Below are 16,875 nucleotides of genomic sequence, written 5' to 3' on the forward strand. Positions count from 1 at the left end.
TTTGCAGGCTAAACATCACAGCTTGGCAGAAGAGCGAGTCAACCGAGTTTTGATCAGCTCAGACAGTAAAGTCACAGTCAGACAGAGAGGACTCAACACTGATTTTACGGCACAGATTACAATTAGAAAGTTGAAAAATGACAGTATTGCTTTGTGGACATGTATAAAACCAAGTAATGTTGATCTATGTATATATGCTGCAGTTTTTCTGGGCTAACAAAGAAAGTTAACGTTTTCAATCTCATATCAACTGCTGTTTTGTCATGTGTTCAGCAAGAAAAATGCAAGAAATGACAGATTGTATGGAGTTACACAAACCAGTGGAATAGAAGCTAGACTGAGCATGATGTCAAGACTCTGTTTCTGTGCTCTTTCTAAAAACAAAACTATGAGACTACAGCCATGCCAGTGGCTCTGTCTGGCTGTACATAGACACAGTGGTGCTTTGAGCTAAATGCTTATGTCAGCATGCTAACATGCTCCGGCCTGCTTACAAACAGGATTAGCGGTTGCAGCATTAGCGGCTATCACGAACGGCTAATGGAGGCAGTCAAGGCAGTTTTTTGTGAGGGGGAGCCAACAGTGTCAGAGAACCCTACACTCGAATTACAGGATCATCAAAGTCATTAGGATACATCATCTGGGACCATGAATGTGCACCAATCTATCTAGTAGATGTTGTCAAATTCTGACCTACTGGTGGTGCTAGAGGAAAAGTCAGGAGATCACAAGGTCAATAGGATTCATCCCTTGGGCACCATGGCTATCTGTACCAAATTTGGTGGACCCACCAACTGAAATTACCATCGTCATGCTGGTAGTAAAATCTAAAGAGAGCTGAGAAGCTGTGAGTTGCTGCAATCAACATCTGATCCATTTTTTTCATCCTCCACACAGAATAATTGCTTATGATATCAAACAGTCATCTGATGGCTAATGGCCAGAGGTGATGAAAACCTCATCCATGGCCAGTTTTTCCACACTAACAAACAAGTTTACCTTCCACACCAGTTTCTCTAATCACTGAGCTCTTCAAGGCATTAACTCATTCTGGTGACTTTGAACACAAAAGTGCAATTAAACTGTAACTTAATAGTAATTCTCAAAATCTAATTATGATTAGTGCATGCCAGTAAACAGTAACACATTACTGACATTATTATATGCATATGGTCATTTTGACTACAATAAATATTGTACATACTGTCACACAGTGTGCAAGGACAGCAGGACCTTCAACTCAGTGCAGCAAACTCTATAGTCTACATATCATTCTATATATTTAGCAGTCAGACACTGAAGTATTCAGTATACATCCCAAGACACATCTGCAGCTGTCGAAGGAGACGGTCACAGTCCAGCATTGGAGATGCGTATCATAGTTTAGTTGGAAAGGCTTATACATAAACATATGAACACACATGCAGACCTCTACAGCTACAAACACACACACTGCTGACCCTCCTGGCCTTACACTATCTCTGCTCTCCCAATTAAGCAGATGCTTTCCTCCTCCTCTCCTCTCCTCTCTCTCTCTCTCAGTGTAGCCAACTGATGAGTGGCTTGTAGTTTTGCAGCTCGAGGACAGAGATGACACATTCCTCTCTCCAAGAGTCCCACCACTGTGTCTCTGCTTTAATTATACTGGAAGGAGCGGCACTCACACAGTTATCAGATGATGAGCTCTGCCTCACTCTCTAGCCCTGAGTCCTCTGTGTGAACGAGAAGCTCTTTGTGTGTCTCTGTGTGTGTTTGACTACTCCTCTGCTGTTTTTTTTTCTTTTTGAGAACGAAATGTCCATAACGGGTACGATTCTAAAAAATCTGATTTCTTTGATTGCTACTGTAGTGAGACTATTTCTGCTTTATTTCTGTGTATGTGGGGAATCAGTGGAGCTTGGCCATTGACTGGGAGGAAAGGTGGGTCAATAATGAGGCCCCTTTCGATCAAGCGTGTGGTTATTGCAAACATGATCTGTGTCAAATCAAACTTTTTTCCAGGTTTGCTTAAAAATCACCCTTCAGTTCCTCAGAAAATCTTTTAGTATGGAATTAGAATATATATAAAAGCTTCAGCCTAAAGTGGAACTTCGGGAACCGTTTTTAAAGCAGATGTTTAGACTTGATTTGATTGCATATGGATGGGGCCACTGTTTTAATAGTGCGTCTTTTTCCTCCACTCTCACTTTTCTCCTATCAATTATTCATGATGAAATGCTTTTGTTCTGTATGTGTGTAAATGTGCTACTAATGTTGCACTTGACAAAAAACCCTGGATCTCAGTGGAACTAACCTCCGCCACATTTCAATTCAGCCTAAAAATCTCATCGTTTCTGTCTCAGTGGGTGACTCGTGTCTTGAAACCAAGCACAGTAATGCAGGTCACTCCATGAAATGGTATTTAACTACAAATTTCCATTGAAAAAAAAGACATTAATTTAGAAAGAAATGTAGTTTTAAGGCTTATCACCTAATTAAATTATATCAATTTTCATAAAGTATATTCACTTTTTTATTGAATTGTACCGAGGCACTACTGTCTCAACAATGAATGCATGGTATTGGGTGTGTGGCTAAATAATTCAGTGCTGAATATGAAGTATATTTTGGTTAATGTGAATGTATGCAGTACATAAAGCACTACTGTGCACGACATAGTGTGAGTGGTTGGAAATGTGTGTGTTATAAAACTGAGCTAAAATAGAGCTGCAGCTGAGAAATAACTCTCAAACCTGAGAGCTTCTGTAACACCTCAGAGTAATGTCAGCAAACATTAAACTGTTACATGCAGATGGTCATGTAATATTAATGACGTGCCACGCTTTAGTCATTTGATCCAACTTCTGATAGCTACATGTTTGCTCCTACCTTGATGACAGAGGAACGACCAATCCAAAGTCAGATCAGGGGAAATTGGGTTGAGCCGGTTAAGCAGTTTATCTCCATGAGAGAGCATAACATCGCATCTCCACCCAGCCTCCAGAGAGAGGGCTCAGCTGCCCTCCATGGAGATATCTTCTCAAACTGAACCACTACTCACTGCTAATCATCCAGATCATATAATCCTCCCCTCTCTTTGTCTTCTTCTCATCCTGTCATCCTCTCATCTCTTCACTCTCGTTCTTTAATTTAGGTTGTTGTTTTTAGTAGTAGTTATATAACAGTATGAAGAGATGTATTTGAAATTAGGATCTAGAAAGAAACTTGACAGCATCTCACCTATGACATTCTTATTTTCCATCTACTTCTCTACCTCACTCACTGGAATAGTTTACTTAAAGTGGCCGATAACATTCTCAAAGGAAGCAACCGACCCACCCCACCCATCTTTTTTATCATGAAAGACCCTAGTTAAGATCACCCTCATCAAAGGCTGCTTGGCCTCTGTTTTATCTACAGGAGCGTCTGTAGAAGTAAACAGGCTCAATCTAAAGTGTTTCCTGTAATTAGAAGACTCCAACATACAGGAGCACCCACATAGCAAACTATCATCAAGGGAAAGAACAGGCTCTGTTGTGCCTGCTCGATGTGCTGAGGAATGCCAACCAACTCATGTGTACAATACACACTTGGCTCTGAGGTTCATACACAGAACTGAGGAATCTGTTGACAGTTTCATCAGATTTGTTCAGCACTCAAATGTTGGCTTATGTCCTGTCCACGCACTTGCTCTGTAGTGCGAGTCCGTAACTGCATTAAAACTACATACATATGACTGAGACTGCGTCGCCTTCCTCAGGGCACTGATTTCAATACATAGTGATGCATCAATATCATATGGCCAGCATCCTCTTTGGTTGTTTTCCAAAGTAACAGCTCAGTTTTACAGTCACTCTCAATGACAATGAAACAGCCTGACTTTATCACCGTTCTCAGTGACAGTACATTCTGAGCCAATCTCATTGTTTCGCTACCAGGAAATAGTTCACCGTGACTAAACAGCATTACATTAAAAAGTAGAATTGTGTGTAATATCCTGGCCTGTTAAACAGAATTGTTGTGGAGACATGTTTCATAACAGCTTTCAGAAAATTAGCATACTCGTGACCTATTATACATAGAATAGAATAGAATAGAATAGAAGTTAAAAGGAGAAAGTTAACATAATGAGCGGCCCTCAAATGATATGTGGTATAACTAATGAATGGATGGATAATAGTGAATACATTTGCCATGACAGACAACCAGCAGACAAATGTCTTCCTCATTATCAAGAGAGTGTCTGTACAGGGCACGCACACTGACAGATGCTGTGATATTACATAGAGAATAATATGAGATGATAAACTTAAACCAAAACAAAGTTGGATAAAGTTGCTTATCATTTTTATTTATTAAACTGATCACATACAACAATGTAGGTAAGCTCAGTGTAAAATCATTAAACCTTGCTGGATATACCAGCAGGATTGTTACAGGAATATTATAAAGGAAGCAAACTTTTGTGAAGTTTTGTGTTGTTTTAGGTCTTAGAACTCATTCTGCTTTCATTTTAATGCACCCCTGCTGAATTCATTAATTACATGCAATTTTATCAGGCATAATCAGTAACAAAGTTCATGTTTAAGTTTATTTATGCAATACAATTAATTGGTGTTGGTTGAATAAACCACTTAAATACCCTGGTTAGTTTTAGATGTTGAGTATTTTTCTACAACATTAATTTTCTATGACTGTTAAAGTTCAGGAAAAAAATACTTCTTATCTATTAAAAGTTTAACAGCCAATTTACAAATGTTTCTATATCATAATTGGTGCATGAAAGTTTGTGACATCACCTTTTTCCAACAGAGTCCCACCCACTTCACGGTCGAAAACGTAAATACAGTGACCTCTTCTGTGAAATAACCAAACCTGTTCATAATGAGACAGAACACTGTACGTCATGTAGGACATCACTCCTCAGCGGTAGCAGCTGATTGAAAGAACTGGTTTTCAGAGCCTTTAATAAAGTTAGAGAATAAGATGGAGGAGTGGACAAGGTCAATGATGTGAGTGTTTCTCCTGAGTTTTCTGTCAGCAGCTGTCTGTAAATGACACAACGGTGACCTGAAATTTTACAGATAAATTTCTGTTAAACTATGATGAAGTTTATGATCTCGGTAGCTGAGATGGCTGGTAATGGGACAACCCATACAACTCATTATTTTGAATTAATCCCAACTTATCACCAGTGTGAATTAGACTCAACAGACTGTTATTATCTAACTTTGTCCCAGTTGTTTTGCATGTTCAACTCGTATGTTCCTGATTATGAGGTTCAATGCACGTCACTCTCCCAAATCAAGTTTTACCTTACACCTACTCTGTTGGACCAACAAGTCCTGTCACAATTACATACTCACATGTAAAGGCAGAAAGATGAATAAAAGCTTGTCCATCTCACCATGCAACACCTTGTTAAATCAGACTTAGTGAAATTCCCCCATTACCTCCTGTGAGACCTATCCAGACCTCATTACTCCCTTCATTCTCTTCACACTGAGCGAACTTGCTCCCATCTGCCCTGCCATCAGTCACCATGGAATATTTAAAGCCAATCGTCCTGGAGCCTGCAGACTGGATTTCAGACCTGCCATAGTGGGAAAGATTAAGCCTCACTGACCAAATTAAGAGTGAAGAGTGAGTGTTATGAATGTGATCCCTGTGGCTTTGTTCTTTTCTCTGTTTATCCCTCCATTTTCCATCTCCCCATACATTCATTCATCTTTTCCTCTGGTAGGGTGCACTCTCATCAGAATCAGGGAGGATTTCTGTCAGGAAATCTTCTTAAAGTAGCACTTGGCAAGATTTTTTTTGGGGGAAAAAAATGCCCATCTGATCGGGCTAAATCATGAAAAGCGGCCCATCCACACTCATGTGGAGCTGAAGATTTGGCCCATTTTCCCCAATGAAATTTTGGTGTCTGGGTCTAGTCTAGTCTAGTATGCACAGTACAGACAAACATGCATTTTCTTTTCCACAATAGTGAGTAAACACCATATTCATTCAAAGGTGGACTCACCACAACCTCTGAACCTCTTAGTTCCCTCTCACCCCACAAAGACACTTAAAGAAATACTTTGACAGTTCATGAAATAAACGTATTTGTATGAATTAGATGAGAAGATTGATACCACTCTCATGAGACAGTTAGCTAAGCCGAGCACAAAGCGAGGGAGCAGTTAAAGAAACAGATTGCATTCACTCTAATTACATAAGTTCATATACAGTTCAGTGATCATGTTGTGTTATGTCTCTCCTCCTTGTCCCAGTGATTCTTATTTTATGTTAGTACATACATCCGTCCGCCGATTTATCCATCCTTCACTCTGAGACTAACAGCAGCCTCCTGGTGAAGCGTGTTACAGACTTATTGGAATCATCAGAGAGCCGCTCCACAGTGACTCATTGCATTTATGTTTAAGCCTCTTTCTCTCATCTCTGCATGTCCACGGATTCAACCATCCACCCGTCAGTCAGCACCTCTCTAGACAAGAGGTCTCACTGCTGCTGCAAATCTTCTTAGGGTCTAAAGAGGAATTGATACAATGACTCTCTTCGTGTTGTTGGTCCTCTCTTGTCCTTCCTTTCTCCTCTTGTTTCATCTGTCTGTCTTTCTTCCTCTCCATATACAAGTCTTTTTTATATTGCTTCATTAGCATGACTCTTTATTAAAACAATGTTCCCTAAGGAGTGGAGCCCACATATTCTCCATCTCTCTCATCACTGTCACTTATCAGCTACATCCGTCTCCACGGTGACAGAGTAACTGATACCTACACCTCTCTCTGTAGAGATCTCTTTACATGGTGCATTGTTGCAGTTCAGATTTCACCTGTGCCAAGAAAGCAGAGGAGGTGTTCATTAGAAATAACATTAACACCATTCATCTCACACTGACTCCTACTGCAGGATTTTACCTAAAACCAGGGAATGTGCTTCCATGTATATTTTTTCAAAAGCTAATCATGTTGATCCAAGACTTTAACAGATGTAACAGATGCTGTAAATAAAACTCAAATCAATAAGACCTTATACATTTATGAACAATGCACAGCACCGCTATCTTCATCTGATATTCTACAGGTTGACTGTTTGCAGTGTTACCACCCTAATGTATGGCAGATGTAAAATGCACATTAATTGCACACATAAAAAGGAAATAGAAATAATGATGTGTGTTGTATTAGATAATAAGATGGTGGAGTGTTATGTTTTAATTTGAAATTATCCATATCAATGTTCTGTTTCAGAGGGAAACAGATTAAACAGGCAGGACACTTCAAAAATGCAGTTTCATTGTGACTTTAAAGCAGCACCAGGGAACCTTGCAAGTTGGTGGCCCCAAATGGCAGCAAGCCTGAGGCAACTATTTGAATACTGAGCACTTCAATACCCAGAAGTCATGTACCATGAGATTAGGAGACCAAGTTTCTTCTTTGTAGTGTCCAGCTGGTGCAGAGGGAGTGAGGAGGTTCATCTGTTACTGATGAGAGTGGACAGAACATTCGCTCAGTCTAGAAAACATTTTTGGATTGGACCTTACACTTACATTTAATTGCATCACTTCCTGTGTATGGAGATATATTCTACTTAACAATTGTTGGCACCCAAACAATGCTACTAATTAGTAGGAATGTCTTGCTGAAGCAGGCTAGTATTCATGGTGCATGTTTGTGTAAAAATCTTGCACAGATTTAAAAGCTCTATTTCTGGAGTGCAGTGTAGTGGACAAAGAGTGTTTGTGCATGTAAGTGGATGTCATTAGCTAGATTTCCATCTTTTTGCACTAGCAGTAGAAGGGTCGTGTCAATCACAGCAGTTAGCACACACAACAACAACAATAACAACACACAGAAAACCCATCAATTTTTTAAAAGCATGCATTCACCTGCCACATTGCATGTTTTCTGATAAACACACACCCACATTTTTACACACAGCTGGCGGCTATGAGAGATTGATCAAACACTCCACGGGTACACCTTCCCTCCATATTGGATTCATTAAAAAGAATATCATTTGAAGGGAAGAGACTGACAGAGAGAGAGAAATTCTGTCTAGAGGTGGAAAGGTTAGAGATGAGAGGGAGGAAGAGAACACCAGGGGAGAGGCTATGTGAGGGGAGAGTGATGGAGAATAAGAAAATATAAAGTCACCCTGCTGTGTGTGTGTGTGTGTGTATCACCTTCCTGCTATATCCATCTTATTTTTTTTACTATCTCCGTTTCTTGTGGTTGCTGTCAGGGACATAAGTAAAACTGTGGACTAACATCAGGGTTCAGTTCATCTTTTCTCACCAAAGAATGAGGAACCCTTCATTAAAGTAAACAGAAATGAAACGCAGTCACTGAACATTAACAAACACTGTACAATACATCAAAGCATTTTAAAGTAGCTGTCACCTGTAACATGATTTATAACAGAAAAATACATAAACAGAAACATAAAAAAATGATTTCACATTTCCTCCTCAGGAGCAGATCTGTTTTGGCTCTCTGCTGCCCCCGTCTGGCCATAAATACACACTACATTACATCAGCTTTACAAATTTTCACTGCCATTATAAATCCAAACAGTTTACAGTTGGTGTGGATAATAACCTGATTTCTGGTTTTCTTTTCTCTTCCCTGCTCTCTCTATCCAGGCACACTAGCTGAGATTCAGATGCCCCAAACCAGTATCGATGTGATCAAGGGTCAGATGGTGGTGCTGAGGGCTTCATACATCACGGCACAAAACAGTGACCTGAGCGCCAACACTGTACTGTGGAACTTTGTCTCAAACAGCACCCAGCTGGTAAGAAAGTGAAGGGGAGACCATCCAAACAGTCATATATGGAAAAATATTGGATCGATATGGACAGTATCTACAGCTGGGCAGTAAAATCTTTTTTGCCATCTGTGGCTATAATATGTGGGATTACAGTTTTGAAGGATGTTTGCTCGTTCTTATGTTGTTAATCTGCCAAAGCTCTTCCTTTCTAAACCCTTAGAAATTAATCCAAGACAAAAAAGGCTTAAAGCTTTCATACAAGTACTGTATTATTTCCTTACTGCTTTATTACACCATAATGTAGTATGTGTGTGTTTTTCTATTAGGACATCAAGGATAAGATAAATGTGTTTTCCCAAATCAGATTATTTGTGAAATCACTGTTGCAGTGAAATATTAAATGAAGCAGAGGAATATTGTGTAACAAGCCCAGCTGGACAGCCCCCTCCTTGACCCTGTATTGTGTTTTTTTTTACACGTTATCTGGGGACCTGGCTGTGGCTCAGTTTATGGTATCCGCCTAGGTCAGATTATTGGGCTGTACAGATGGACGACTCAAAAGAGGATCACAATCAAAATGAAAACAGGGGAAAAGAGAACTCAGAGAGCTGGAAAAGACACAGTTGATTAAAAATGAGGCTTTTTTTCAAACACCGGGACAGCCATCAGTGTCTGACTGTGCTTTACCTTCATTTGTAGCCAAAGAGATGAATAAAAAGAACAAAATCTCACTGCCTCAAAGCTCCCCCAAGATCTCTGTAGAGAGTACAGTCAGATCAGTATGATACACAGTTCAGCAGCTAATGTGAGGTAATCGCCTCTTACACGTTAACTAGTTAAAGCCCGCCTCCTCTCAACAATGATTTTTTTTTTTTTTTTTTTTTTTTGCTTATCATTACCTCACTGTGATGTTTGAATTTCACTGTGCAGTATGAGTGCAGAGCCTGACACTAGAAGAAGTTCATCTTACAGAAGTGTGATGTGCAGACCAGTGCACATACAGTGAACTGATGTGCAATCAGTGAAGTAGGAGACATCGTGTGTCCAGCGGTTCAACTCAACTCAAAACATATCTGTAGATTCTGGAGGAACCAGATGTGATTTTAACCATTTTTAATTAGTTAATCAAACATTTTGGTGGAAAAACTATATCAAACACAAATTATTACTCCAAGCAGAGTATTATTCTATGCCTTAAAACATGTATCAAAGGGCTCTATAATCTTCTCACTGTTCTTACTTGCAAAATTCAATTTAATGTCCCAATACAGACAACAACAAAAAAAGACCTGTTTCACAGTGCTTTCCGACTAAAACATCTCTGTTGGATTTGCATCAGCTGCTGGTTGATGTTCAGGACACTAACTATTACAGTGCAGATTGTACATAAAAAAACCTCAGTAGTTTGCATTTATTTTCTGCCTAAATAGTGTCTGCGCTGTGATCCAACACCACAACAATGTCACATTGTGTCACATCACATCCTACCAAAATCCAACCTAAAACTGGTAATACAGTTGCACTGCACTTTATCAGTGCAGTACAAACTGTGCTCCATGTAACGCATTTCACCAAATGTTCGAGAAATGCCATTCATAATTTCCTGGGCAAGAGATGTTAGGATTAAAAATCCCTCTGATTCTTTTGACCCAGGATAACCACCAAATGCAATTATATTGACATGAATCTCAATGGAGCTGGTTCCTCTGTTGTGCACTAATACGGACAAGAGTGTGCGCTCACAAGCCTCTTTTATTTCCTGTGTCTTCATGTCTAACACTGGTTCTCTGTTCTCCTGTTCAGGTCATCTCCTACACCAAAGATTCCATTAGTGTGGGGAGCTCCCAGTTTAAGGGCCGTGTTGGTTTCTTCTCTACCATGCCTTCGCGGGACGTGTCACTGTACATCAACAACACCCAAGAGTCTGACTCAGGACGCTACGTCTGCCAGGTCATCATCCCTAATAACCCCCTCACTAAAGACCTGCAGCTAGATGTGAAGGGTAAGATACAGATTCTGCCTCAGACTAAGAAAAATTCAATTACATCCGGTATGTTGTATCATCCAATTACATTAACATGTTGTTATCATCTGGTCTCCCCTCAGTCCCTCCCGCTGTTCCTAAGTGCTCTCTATCAGGGAAGCCAGTGCTGAAAGGAAATGTGACTCTGAGCTGCAAGTCCAGCTCTGGGAAGCCCATTCCTCTGTACAAGTGGAAGAAAACCAGTCCCACCTCTGAGGTCTTCTTTTCACCCATGCTCAGTGAGTCCACCCTGCTCAGTAACTGTTGGTCCTCACTAAGAAGTCAAGATTCCAGAGTGATTCAGTTAAAATGAGGATACTGGAAACACTGACATTGTCATTACTGAGGATGGTGGTGATGTCATAGGAGTTGTTTATTTCTTTATTTTATTTCTTTATTTCCTGGTAAAGACTGTGTCCATTTATTTCAAGGAGGGTATGGCTGATTACAGGTACACCGGGCTTGCAATAATTATTTTGTTTGTTTGTTTTTTGTTAATGTTTCAGTACTTGTGGACTGTGTTTATTGCTGTTTCAATTTTTAATGCAGTGCTCAATAATATAACACATCTGCCTTTGTGAAAATAGATATAGTCTAATCAATTACAAAACTCACATTTAAGTTTATTTCCATGCACACAAGCTATTCCTTAAAGGAATGCAAGGAGTCTCAGTGATTATGAAGACATAGTTGACAGTCTTGTATATAGACAGTCTTGTATATAGTCCTTATTATCATTATTATTAAGTGGATTTTTGGCCATTAATCTATTATCAATAACACAAAATAACAAAGTGAAGACATGCTCCTCTTTTACACTATTTTTAAAAATCTGTATGTCCATGCACCTGAAAATACACATGGAAAAAGTGAATGCATATATGTTTGACCGTAGTCCTCCATGTTCAATGCTGTTCTAGATGAGAAGACTGGAACTTTGAAGCTCAGCAACCTGAGCAGTAACATGTCGGGGAAGTATGTGTGCACAGCCACCAACTCAGCCGGCTCAGAGAGCTGCTTCATCAACCTGGAGATCGTCACCTGTACGTAACACAAACATCCACCATGTTCATAAAATCAGAAAATGATAAAAGTTGGAATTCGACTTCTTTTTTTTTCAGCCATTGCTTTCCATCCTCAAGAACAATACAGTTCATATGTTATGTAGAATAGTTTGCTTTGGTGAAGTGTATCGCTGTGTGTTCTCTGTCAATAGCCACCAATGTGGGTATGATTGTTGGAGCCACAGTGGGCTCAGTGGTCGGCTTCATCTTCCTCCTTCTCATCTGCATCGTTTTCGTGATGAAGAGGCGACGAGACAGTGAGGACGACATGGCCAACGAAATCAAGTGAGTTCATGTGGTTACAACAGCTTTAAAGGAGTTAGTGCTCAGTCAAAACTATATAGCTGTAGTTAAAACTGTTGCACAATATGCCTGAGCAGAGATCCATGTAGTTCTATGGTTGAGTGCTGTTTTCTTAAGTGATAGTTTTCTATAAATCTCCTGCATGTGGGAGAGTTTAAGTTCTTGTATCCACTGTAAACTGTGAATTTAAACAAATGCATTATTTGGATATGAACAGAAAATGCACACACAGATCTATGGGTCTTTGCAGTTACGTTCATCATGTGGTGGCTGGATCTCTGACATCCATTGAGGATAACAACCATAAATCGCTTGAGAGATAATAGAGAAAGATGTTTCTCATAATCTCAGATCACAATCACAGTTTTTCTTCAGTATCAAAGTGATCTAGCTGATTGTTGTTATCACAGTGTGAACAGGGACTCCTAGCAGCCAAAGCAGCAGGACTTTGATTGATACAGTTCTGACAAATGCCAATGAATGGTGCAGGCTAAAAACACCAAAGTATAAATAGCTCAGGTGCAGTACTCAGACATTCAGTAAAATCTCTCCTCAGTTTGTTGTGCTGTGTAGGATAAAGGTTGACTGATGTCACACATGTTAGTTTTACCACATGACCTGACATTGTAGCCTGGGCACTTCAGTGACTTGACAATAGACAAGTTGAAGTAAGGGACTGTCTTCAAAGTGTGCAAAATGACCAGGAGAGCCTTTCAGATTTTGTGTGTGATTAATATTAATCTTTTAATATTAAACCTCTCATTCTGCTACCATAATGAATTTCTATCCGGATATTTAACAGTGACACATCTTTTATTTTGATTTATTTTTTCCCCTTTCAGACAGTGGGATTCAAATAAGTTAATGGTTTATTACTTGATTAAAGCAACACGAGCATTGAGCAGCAATGGTTTTTATGTACAGAAAACAAAAACTATCAATCACTTGACTGGAGTGCTGACTGTGCAGTCCCACTCACTGAACTGAAACACGGCGGCATGGTGTAAATTCATGATCCCCGGCTTCTGGAGCAGATACTGGAATTGTTGTGCAGTAAAGGAAGATACAGATATAGATACAGGTACAGGTGTAGGTACAGATAGAGCTTTGCATCAAACCCTTATGTCCTCTCCACCTGCAGGGAGGATGCTCAGGCTCCCAAGCGTGTGTCCTGGGCTAAGAGTGGCATGGGTTCAGATATCATCTCCAAGAATGGCACCCTGTCATCCATCGCCTCCAGCCCGCACCACAAAGAGCCCTCCCACCACCACCACAACAACCACCACCACCTGCAGCAGTACCCCCAGCGCCCACCCTCAGACACTGCCTCCATCATCACAGCCACCGGCAGCATGGCTGGCTACCGACCGTCCCGCCATCAGGGAGCCTCTACCCCCACCCACTACAGCTACAACAACAATACCACCCTGCCTCGCGGACAGCCCGTCTCCTCTGAGGCCAGCACCAACGGGAGCTCCCTACCCAGACCGGAGCGCTACACCCAGCTGCCCCAGGCCCAGGTGCTGCCGCAGACCTACAGCCAGCCTCAGGTGCAGCTCCAGGCCGCTCCCTCCCCGCCGCCACTGCCCAACTCCGGTATAACCGCTTCTAACATCGCCCGTATGGGAGGGGTGCCCATTATGGTGCCTGCACAGAACCAGGCTGGATCGCTAGTCTAACACCAGCCAGTGTTGAAAAACAGTGGTGTTGACAAATAACAGTGGAATACTGTCCCTTTACACTCTGAAAGGGTCAGCTGCTGATTTGTTTTTAAAGGGAACGCTTTAACTACTATTTAGCAAAAATTTCCAGTAGATGAAAAGTTCAAATTCACTTATGCTTTCGCAACAAGAAGCTGTCATGGCAAGACTTTCAGACACAGACTGTTTACTTGCTTTAAGTATACTTACATTTTTTATATTCTGTATGCACTGTATACATGGCAAATTGTATATAGATATGATTTTCATACATTTGTCCAGTATCTTTTCTACTTTATCAATGCATTTGTAATGTTGTTTTTTTTTTTTTTTTCAAATGTATCTTTTAAATGTTGTAACTTCTTACAGAAATCTTTTTTTTTTTTTTTTTTTACCTCCTGCCATGCTAATTACAGTAAGTGAACAGCAAGTGAATCATCCCTGCAGGCTTTCAAATCTATGTGAGTCTCAGATGAAATAAGAGGACGGTGATGCAGGTCTGCTGTACTTTGTCATCTTGCTTTCAAAAACTACCAAAAGGAGGATTCATGAAGATCAAAATAGGTGTAAGCACATTGTATCAGTACTGTTCAGAGGAGAGAATGTTGTTCAAAGGGAAAGTTGGGTGTAATGTATGAAGATCTATGTGTTAATGAATATATTTCTGCAGCAGACTTATGGAAAGAAAGATAAGACAATATTATACTTATAATGAAAAAGTTTGGCATTGCAGAAAATTCTAATCCCTTTTTTTGGCTTTGTTTCTGTCGGTGGTTCAGCTTATAAAATGCTCTTAGACTCAATTCTTCAAACACAGATTAGCAAAAGCTTCTTATAGTATTGAGCACTATTCAGAACTGCAGTATGATGACTTTGTTAATTCACACTTGAGTTGTAATAATTTAAAGTTGCCTGCAGCATTGAAACTGTAAATATGATATTTATTTTCTGTTAAGTGTGTAACAGACACACAAGCATAGCATAGCATATGGTCACAGCTTGTGTGGAATGTATGATAGAGGTTGTATGTTTGCCTGCAACACTGGATGCTGAACCAAAGACATACAGTATGTAACACTTCATTATATCAACACGCTCTCGTAATATGTTGTCGTTTTTTTGTTGTTGTTGTTGTTGTTTTCATGGGTAGAAACAGTTTTAACAACATGGCATGATTCACTGCTATAACCTACAGGCTTTAGGTGTTTTAGACAAACCTTTCCCATTTGATTGACAGCAAAAAGCTGACAAGAGTTTCTCTGTATTAAGAAGACTGATGTGAAGGTGCCTAGTCAGTGATCTTCTACCATTTCCTGTAATGAGAGGATGGGGAAGCTGCACTGTTCCTCCTTGAAGTTGGTGGAGTAAATTAGCTAACTTAAAAACATTCCTAACAATGTCACCTTACTTTTTACATTTAGATGATCATTATTGCAGTGTCATAATGTGTTCAAATGGCTACAGACTAAACACATTATACTGAATGGTTCTAGAGCATAACCTGAATTGTGATATTTAATCAGTTTTTCTATTTAACTGAGGCAGTGAAATCTGAGTATTATTTTTAATTGTGGTTTTTTAAGTAAATAATATTAATATAATTAAATAATATAATAAAAGGAAAAAAGTATAATGACCACATCATCATTTATTCTGCCGTATTGTCATTACACTGGAGCATATGTTTGTTTAGCTTTTTTTTTGTGTGTGTGCACAGCAACAGTGACACTTGGTAACAACAACCATTCTGGAAAAAATCATGTGAAAGTCAGTGGTGCGGAAAGAAAATATTTGAGCTTTCTTTATTTACAGACTCATTTAGAATATTGTTATCTGTTTGACACAAGCTTGGCAGGACAGAAACAGCAAACAGTTGTGACTTGAAGTTGTGATGGTTTTGTAACGTTTTGAATAGGTTAGAGCGAAAGGGAAAGATTTCATGTGAGATTTTGAAAGTGCTGAGTGTTCAGAGCTACAGTTCAGAGCTACAGTTAATAGACTCACTGATAACTCATGAATGGATTGTTCAGTGTACATTCTGATATTAAAATGTATTCAAGACAAACCTTTATTTTTATACAGCCATGTATGAGAGCACATGAGCAGAGTTTATTAATAGTAAATGTTGAAAGTTTTATGACCTAAAGAAGTGCTCACTGTCAGGTGAGTTATAAACCATGATGGATTGTATAACTACTGTGGACAAACTGGTGGCCAAACATGCTTATTTATACCGTAGGCCTAAACTGTGGACATTAATATGCAGTGTGCACTTGTATCATTCATATTTATGTTCATGGAAAATGCTTTGTATGATATTTTCAATTAAATTACAAATGATCATGTGTGTTTATGTGTGTGTTTTTAAAAAATTACAGCTTGGAGGTGCACAGACTCATGTCCACAGCCATTCTCATCTAGGATTCTTTTCTAATGTTTTATTTATTTATTTATTTTAGCCCAGGAAAAGAGGAGGAGAGGAGTGTATACTCAGTGTGTCAACCAATCAAAAATCAAACTCCAGTCCATCCAGTACATTTATTTAGATAATTATTATAGTTCACAACCCAATCAGTGGTGATATTAAATTCAATCTTTAGTTGCAAGTAGTTACAATCGCTGATGTAAATCCTAATTCATTTCATATTCAATGGCTATTTGTGTGCTTTAAGTTTACCATTAGATTTTGTTACAGATTCCCAGATTGCAACTCAGCCACCAGAGGGCAGCAAAGTTGCTCTATTTGAAAAGCCAGGCAGAGGTAAAATAAAGAAACAGTCCTAATGTTGAGCTATCTTCTACAGCAGTCACTGTTAAACAGAGCCTTCTACTGAATACCACCTCCCTGATGCAACAGATGGTTTTTCTGACACTCCCTGTAAAAAAATATTTATATTATAATATCTGTAGATTGTATCTGTAGTTTTTGGGTGGAACATCACAACAGGAAGCAGATTACATACAGCACAATACCACAAGGAAGGTCAAGATAGATGTGACCATTTTAACACATTTAGCTTTCTGGATA

At 39.5% G+C, this 16,875-nt stretch overlaps 1 protein-coding gene across 1 annotated transcript in view; it reads left to right on the top strand.

The window, feature by feature from the left end:
* esama (endothelial cell adhesion molecule a) overlaps positions 1-16,190 on the top strand; it is a 53,865-nt gene extending 37,675 nt beyond the window's left edge. The window contains exons 2-7 of the mRNA XM_018691977.2: positions 8,630-8,781; positions 10,561-10,759; positions 10,864-11,019; positions 11,701-11,823; positions 11,997-12,129; positions 13,289-16,190. Of these exons, the coding sequence (XP_018547493.1) occupies positions 8,630-8,781; positions 10,561-10,759; positions 10,864-11,019; positions 11,701-11,823; positions 11,997-12,129; positions 13,289-13,826 (1,301 nt within the window). The 3' untranslated portion in view covers positions 13,827-16,190. The remainder of the gene's footprint in view (positions 1-8,629; positions 8,782-10,560; positions 10,760-10,863; positions 11,020-11,700; positions 11,824-11,996; positions 12,130-13,288) is intronic.
* The last annotated feature ends 685 nt before the right edge of the window (positions 16,191-16,875 follow it).

The sequence above is a fragment of the Lates calcarifer genome, linkage group LG20 (genome assembly GCF_001640805.2).
Source record: "Lates calcarifer isolate ASB-BC8 linkage group LG20, TLL_Latcal_v3, whole genome shotgun sequence".
Taxonomy (NCBI): Eukaryota; Metazoa; Chordata; class Actinopteri; family Centropomidae; genus Lates; species Lates calcarifer.